We start from the raw sequence: 7,423 nt of genomic DNA, 5'->3' as shown, positions 1-7,423 counted from the left end.
TTGTATAAAGTATTGCCAAAGCCATTGAATTTACAACGCAATCACATTTCAGAGCTTTCAGATTTACAGTTGGAAGGTGTGCACTATAATAACCACATATTTCACCGAAGTACTGTTTTGCACATTTTTCTGTTTTTTGAATTGAAGATGTGTATTTATGAAAGCACTTGCAGTGGATATCTCCAACCCCTTCTGGACTGTTAGCTCCATGGCAAACTAATTTGTGAAATGCTTTTTGTGCTTGTTAATATTACACCAAGCTAGTCAGTGGCATGGCATTAATGATGTATACCGTAATATCCATCCATATGGTAAGTTTATGACCACCAAGCGATGGGGGTAGCTGGGTACCAGCTTTTAACCGCAGAACCTCTATTCCAACCTAATTACTTGATATTCTGTTTTAGCTATGACCGTCATTGTTTCCTGTCTTGAACAATTCCATCATTATTAACAGTTTTTCTGACCCACTATATTCCATAACATGCTGGATGTAGAAGAAAGCGGTAGTGTGCATTGTGTCACGAATATTTGTGTCAATTGATATGTGTAAAATTGACTTTATTACCAACCTTTGTCCAAAGATTGGTTGGCAAGCATACCGTTTCAGTGTCAGTCAGTCAGTCAAACAAAACTTTATTTGATTTGTTAAAACCTTAAAAGTACATTCCACATTCCGTGATGAGAGAAAGGACAACAGCAAAACATGGTAATATTCAACAGGAAAAAGAGCAGCAGCATAACAAGATAATATTAAAACCACAATTACACCTCAAGATACTTAAAAATTAACTTCTCTTGTTCCTTTTAAAACGGAGTATTATAACATTTATTTGTTAAAATCGCTAAAATTTCCTATATATACCTTCTTCAAAATGCAGTTTTTACTACTATTATCCCTTAATATCTCTACCTTTATTCAGGGATAAGGGCTACACTATACATGTTCTTCTGCGCATTTGAGGAACCACCTAACTTTGTTCATATATTTCCCCAACGCGCAGGCTATATCTAAAGTCTCCATTTCCACCAAAAGAGTGGCAGCTTGCATTCTGTGCGTAATCTTATATTTTTTTAAAATCGGACATAAAAACTCCTTTCGAAAGTCTAAAAATCTCGTACAATCTAATAAAATATGTAACATATCACAGGTGGTTCCTAAAGTGCATTTCCCATTACTTCCTATCATTAAATTTCGAACCCCGTTATTTGCATAGCATGGGTTTATGCCAATTCGCATTTTCAGGACTTCTCGCCTCAGACTATGGCTAGGTAACCGGTCCACGTAAGGGAAGTGTTGACTGCTCTCCCAAGCCACTTTCATGTGTGCTACCGAGGTCTTTCGAGCAAGGTATTCCCGGTCATAACTACGGGACATATTGACCCCCTGAGTCTTTAATTCTTTTTTCCCAAATATTATGGGGTCTTGCGGCAAACATACCTTCAAATCTAGCACCCCATAAGCCTTGCTTATTGAGGCTCTTACCTCTTTTGCCCAGGGGAGCTCACTATTGATAATTTCCTCCTTAGCCCATTGGGAGATTTTAGCAATTTCCCCTACTCCCAACCGCTGCCAGAAGCGTACAAGGCTCATACAAACTGTAATAGCCCAGGAGGTTATTCCCAGCTCCAGTCGTGCTGCCTGCACCATAGAGGATTTTGGCAGAGCGAATAAGCTTTTTAATATATTTCCCTCTTCACTATCCCAGGAGGTCTTACCACTGAGATAAATAACCTCGGCTCCATACAGAAATTGTGGGGGAACCATTGCTTGATAAGCTTTTAAGACCGGTCTATCTGACCTTTCACCATAGGTGTTATTAAAGCTTTTTAGGCCTTTGACCGACGCCAGTGCCCTTATTTTAATGCTTGCAGGTGTGTATGCCATTTCAGGTTACCTGAGAACCACATTCCCAAATATCTATAGTTGGTCACCCTCTCAAGCAAGGTTGTGCCAAGATACCACGAGAACTTCACTTTCCTTCTCCCAAAACATACTATTTTGGTTTTATCCATATTTACCACTAGTTTTTTACTCGTACAGTAATCTTTAAACCTATTGAGTTTTCTCTGGAGGCCTATCTCCGTTTGATCCATTATTACTAGGTCATCGGCATAAAGGAGGCACGATATGTGCCTTCCTCCCAACTTCGGGTTCGCCCCTCTGACATCTCTTAATACTTGGGGTAGGTCAGCTAAAAACAGGGCGAACAGCAGGGGAGCTAGAACGCACCCCTGTCTTAAGCCGTTTCCAATAGGGATTCTCCTGGTCAGTCCTCCATCCGTGTCCAATATTATCTGTGCCCAATTTTCTGTATGTAATGCTTGGACAAGGGCCAGCAGGTCATCCTGTAATTCATACCCTATTAGTGTTGACCACAGCTGATCCCTGTCCACAAGATCAAAGGCTGCACGGAAGTCAACGAAACAGCAGAATAGATTACTCCTCTGATCAATTGACTTCCGTGCGATGGACCACAGAGCAAAGCAATGGTCAATCGTTGAGTGGCCTTCTTTGAACCCCCCCTGCTCTGGGGGTATTATCTGTTTGTCTTCCACCCACTCCTTTAGAATCCCTAGGATTACCTTAGAAAAGACCTTTTCGCCTATATCCAAGAGGTTTATTAAGCGGTAATTTTTAGGGATGTTTACATCACCTTTTTTATGGATTGGCCTAACAATAGCCCCTTTCCAGTTTGCAGGGAATTCACCTGAATTTAGGATCCATAAAAACATATTTGAAAGGAACTCTGCCCACCAGTCTATGTTTGTTTTTATTATGACAGCTGGCAGGTTGTCAGGGCCGGCTGCCCGTGTTAGGTTTAGTCTAGATATTATGGTTCTAATTTGATCTGGGAGAAAATGGGTTTTTAATTCTTCACTTATTCCTGGCCAGGCATTTACCATTATTCCCTCCCTCATTGGCCATTTCCCGTAAATTTCCTCTAGATAGGCCAGCCACTTGTCCTCTGGTACTGCGCACTGCATGGTCCCTTGTGCTTTCCCCATACAGTCCTGTATTAGCCTCCAAAAGCCTTTCACATTTTTGTCTTCAATTGTCACGAGTAAATTATCCCAACATTTGTCCTTAAAACACCTTTTTTTATTTCTAATAACTGACTTATATTTTAGCTTCATTTTTTTAAGATCTGATACCACTTCCTCACTATAGTTACCTCTGAGTCGTCTTTCTTGTTTCCTAATTCCGGCCTTTAATTTCCGGCATTCGGCATCAAACCAGTGTTTGTTATTATTAGGGTATAATGTCGCATTATTTACTGGTTTTTGGTTATTGCACTTTAACTTAATCCGGAGGCATTCCACCAATTGCCTTATTATGCCCTCGTACCAGGCTATACTTCCTTCTGGTACAAGGTTACCCAAATTCACAGTTAGCTGATATGCACTTAGTTTCTGTATATATTCCTCGGTGATTCGTGTTGTTAACCGCTTGGGGTATTCTACATCTACTGATAACACTTTTTGTCTTTGCGGGTGGCTATTTACCTGAAGTTCAACCTGCAGTGGATAGTGATCACTACCCTCCACCCCCAAAATTTCGAACTGTTTGATAAGGTGGAAATGCCAGGCCTGTATGAATACATAGTCTATGGGGCACATTTGTTGCCCTACCTTAAAGGTACGCTTCGCAGGCCTGTCTGCTTCCTTTCTACCGTTGGTACATACAAATCCCATAACCCCCATACCGTTTCAGTGAAATATGCATTTTGCCTAGCCACAGTTAAACCTTTTTTAAATTGGTCGCTCATTAAACCTCCTTTTGAAATTCTGTTGTAAATAATAGGTGCAAACACTTGCATTCAGCAATCATCCCATTGTTGAATTTGATTTACTCTTTTAGTGAAAATGGAGAAGCACATAAATTAATTATGTTTGCAAACATTTAGCACTGCTTTTCTGTGCATGGTGCGCATGGTGTTAGGAGCAAATACAACTGATACTGAACTCATACTGAACTCATAATGCGGTAATGGTAAAAGTATATTCAGTACTAGGCACCATTTTATTGCTGCATCATCACATAAATAAGGTCCCCAAAGAAGCTCTGTAAGCCTATTGAAAAATACAAAATAAAATTCACAACAGGTGCATTTTACAGTCTTGGAAACTTAATGTTGAATACAGATACAAAAAACGGATCAAATCACCATGATCTGAACCTCACTTACAGCATGCTAATTGGGAGAGAATCTTGAGAGATGTGTTCTTTAGCTTGGGGCTTCCAAGGATCAGGATAACTGACTGTGTTGGAGAGTAAAGGTAAATCACAATCAAGCACACTGTAAACCATGGACTTGTTGGTGGGAACATGTCAATGAACATCAGTATCTCTGAAACATAAAACGTAATATAGAGAAACAGGAGCAATGTCACAGTCTTTGCTGCCCGCAGACCAGCCTCACCACGCGGGGTGCTCGAAGAAGAGGAACTCAGCACCATCTGTTTGGCATGAGCAACAAGAGATTTTATGATTAGTACATTTGAGATGCCTACAAGTATTAGGGGCACAGTGCATCCAATGATATTGCTTACCAGTAGATAGTACAGATTTATTTTGGGTATTGCTCCCAGCAGGGTGATATTAACTGTGAAGTCAGTGGATGCATTTGTTTTAAACTCATAATCAGCACTCCAGGCTGCAGGAACACTTATGGCCAAGGAGATCAAAACAGACCACAAAAGCAGCCAAGGCACAACCTGGGAGATGTTCTGCTTCAGCTTGATGAGTAAGGGCTGGGTAAAAATGAGAATCTGAATGCAGTAAAAGACGCAGAGGCAAACCGTGAACCAGAAACTTGAGAATATAGGAAAGAAGATGAGAACGTTAAAGGTTGAGTAGATTTCGGCTGTGAAATATTTTTCACTCCACAGAAATGTGCAGAAGTCATTTACCGTCATTGTGAAGAGGAACGAGATGTTGGAGATCCCGAGTGTGCAGACAATGAGGTCACAGGCATTCTGCCGGACTCCTTGGTCCCTGATGTAGAGGTTCACTGCCACGATGAATGCGTTGGTGACAATCCCAGCCAATGTGCTAATGCCGAGGATCGACACTGACAGGACAGCTAATACAGGAAGCATCGTGTATGTGGACTACTGACCACAGCTGACCATCTCAAAGTGTGTGGTAGCAATGTCTACTTAGCCCTATAGGATATGTTGATTATAGATTATTAGGAATTCTGCTGTTAATTGTCCAACAATTTCAGTACCGCACTGTATCTTTTCAATTCTAGAGCAGCGATGAAGTGAACATTAATTTTACCATGACTCTGAGCGCCTGTTATTGTATAACCTGTAAGACAAAGCACGTTTTTGTAAGATGCATAGCCCACACAACATATTCTTCTAATTCTATTAACAACTGAGCATTGTACAACATGCTTGCACCACATGAAATATAGATAGAAAAACTATTAAATTACAATGTAAACTCACATGAAGGCAAGGCACATCGGTTATAGTGTATTTTACAAACATTTTTTTTTATTCATGACATATTAGAAGGCCATTGCTATCATACCTATTATTAGATATAATCACTTCATATGCAATATAAATGGAAATGTAGTACTTTTTTTCGGCCTCTCACAGAATTTGCAGATTAAGGGTCCGATGTAGGAAGCCTAATACCGGGCGGTAATGGCCGAAATTACCGAATTTCCCCCGTTACCGACCGGTACTAGGCTTTTCAGATGTAGGAGGCCACATTTCAGTATTCGGTATCGGTAATATGAGAAATCAGTAAATTACCGAATTCTTAAAATACCTATTCAGTAAATTACCAAATCTGTAATGTAGGGAGCACTCAAGTGAGTGGTAATGAAAACCAAATTGTTCATAGAAGCAATACTAAAAGCTCCTGAGTAGACATTTGTGTGTTCTTTCTGGTGCATCTGATCTGACTGAGAATCGGTGACAGGCATGAGTCAAAACAAAACTGCATGCATTTTTCAAATGAAAATTTAATCAACTCGTTTGTTATATCAATCACACTGCCACAAATTCCAAACCTGGACTGCTTGCATTTTTAATTTTTCATTCAACAAGTTATTGCCATTAACGGCAAGCAGCACCTACCCTGGTGTACTGTATTTTGTTGGGGCTCTCTGCTGATGTACCTAGAGCACGTGTGAGCACCCGATCTGGGGTAATAGTCTTGTCAGGCCAGACTGGGATACGTGATTTATCATCTCTGGCTGGCAATGAGTCAAACAGATAACCCTTAGAGTAGCAACCTCGTAACAGAGCTGCAACTACAGGGAGAGCTGGTCAAGGTACGAGCACACCGCTCAGTTTTCTTTCATACTCAATACAAATTTAAACAAGCATTTGCAATGCAATAGGTCTCGCATTTATGGGAGTTTGAGCTATTGACGTTGTAAATGAGTGCCTTTTCTTTGTTTCTAAAACTTAAATAAAAGGCCGTCATTTACAATGCCAATATTTAAACTCGTGTAAATGTGAGACCTATTCCATTGCAAGTGCTTGTTTTACATTGCGTGGGGCCCTAAGGATTAAAAGCTTTCAATTAGACGTCTAAGGAGATAGGTGGAGAGGAGGATAGAAATGTTTTGAATTTACCATTACAGATTTCGACCAGTATTTCTCTCACAAGGTTTGTGTTGGCATTGTGAGGTACAAATGTTTTCACCAAAAGCAAGAACATGAAGAAAGTATTGACAATTATGTAGCTGTACTTAAAACCTTTGCCCTGGAATGTAAGTTTGGATCCCTACAGGAAAATTTAATTTGGGATCAGGTTGTGATGCATGTGAAAGATGTGTCTATACAGGAGGTATTGTGGATTAATGGAGATGCCAATTTACAGCACATTTTGGCTATTGTCTGGATAGCTGAAATATCTAGTAGGAGTGCTAAAATTGTGCAAGCTGATCCTGGCATCAAACGTGAGGTGTGTGTGGGTAATGTCTCTAACAACATCGAACAATAAAAAGGGGGGTCCAGAAAGGCATAGAGAAAAGCTTAAAGAAGGGGCTGAAGAAGTGTTTTGTTGTGACAGTAAGTTACGTTTAGACAACAGTAAATTGTATCCTGGTTTGAAGCAGAAGTTGTCCAAGTTGTCTTTCCTGACCTTTCGCTAGGCGCCTTGATACCTTCGGGTTATTGTTCTGCGCATTAAAAATTATTTTCAATTCAATTCAATTCAATTGTGGAATGATGGGGCACTTTTCTAAGGTTTGAAGGAGGGAAAAAAAAGCAAAAAGTTAAGTGTGCGGATAATGGTGTTGAGGAAGCATTTGACACACAAGAGGATGACAGATTTGTATTTAACACCTTAGCTGCTTCGAACATTCAGCACCCAGTGCTGAACGTTCGAATAACGAGCGCTGGCCCGTCGGCCAACGGTCGTGCGCAGCACTGGGGATGTAGCGCTCAC

The 7,423-nt window shown here is 40.5% G+C and overlaps 1 protein-coding gene across 1 annotated transcript; it reads right to left on the bottom strand.

Annotated features, from left to right (window-relative positions):
* Window positions 1-4,182: 4,182 nt before the first annotated feature.
* On the bottom strand, window positions 4,183-5,103 carry LOC147663750 (taste receptor type 2 member 40-like). The gene has a single exon (XM_086950227.1). The coding sequence runs from the start codon at window positions 5,101-5,103 to the stop codon at window positions 4,183-4,185; it is 921 nt and encodes a 306-aa protein (XP_086806353.1).
* Between the last annotated feature and the right edge of the window lie 2,320 nt (window positions 5,104-7,423).

The sequence above is a fragment of the Lissotriton vulgaris genome, unplaced genomic scaffold (assembly GCF_964263255.1).
Source record: "Lissotriton vulgaris unplaced genomic scaffold, aLisVul1.2 SCAFFOLD_2668, whole genome shotgun sequence".
Lineage (NCBI taxonomy): Eukaryota > Metazoa > Chordata > Amphibia > Caudata > Salamandridae > Lissotriton > Lissotriton vulgaris.
The sequence above is the reverse complement of the archived record's forward strand: the minus strand, read 5'-3'. Positions and strand labels throughout refer to the sequence as shown.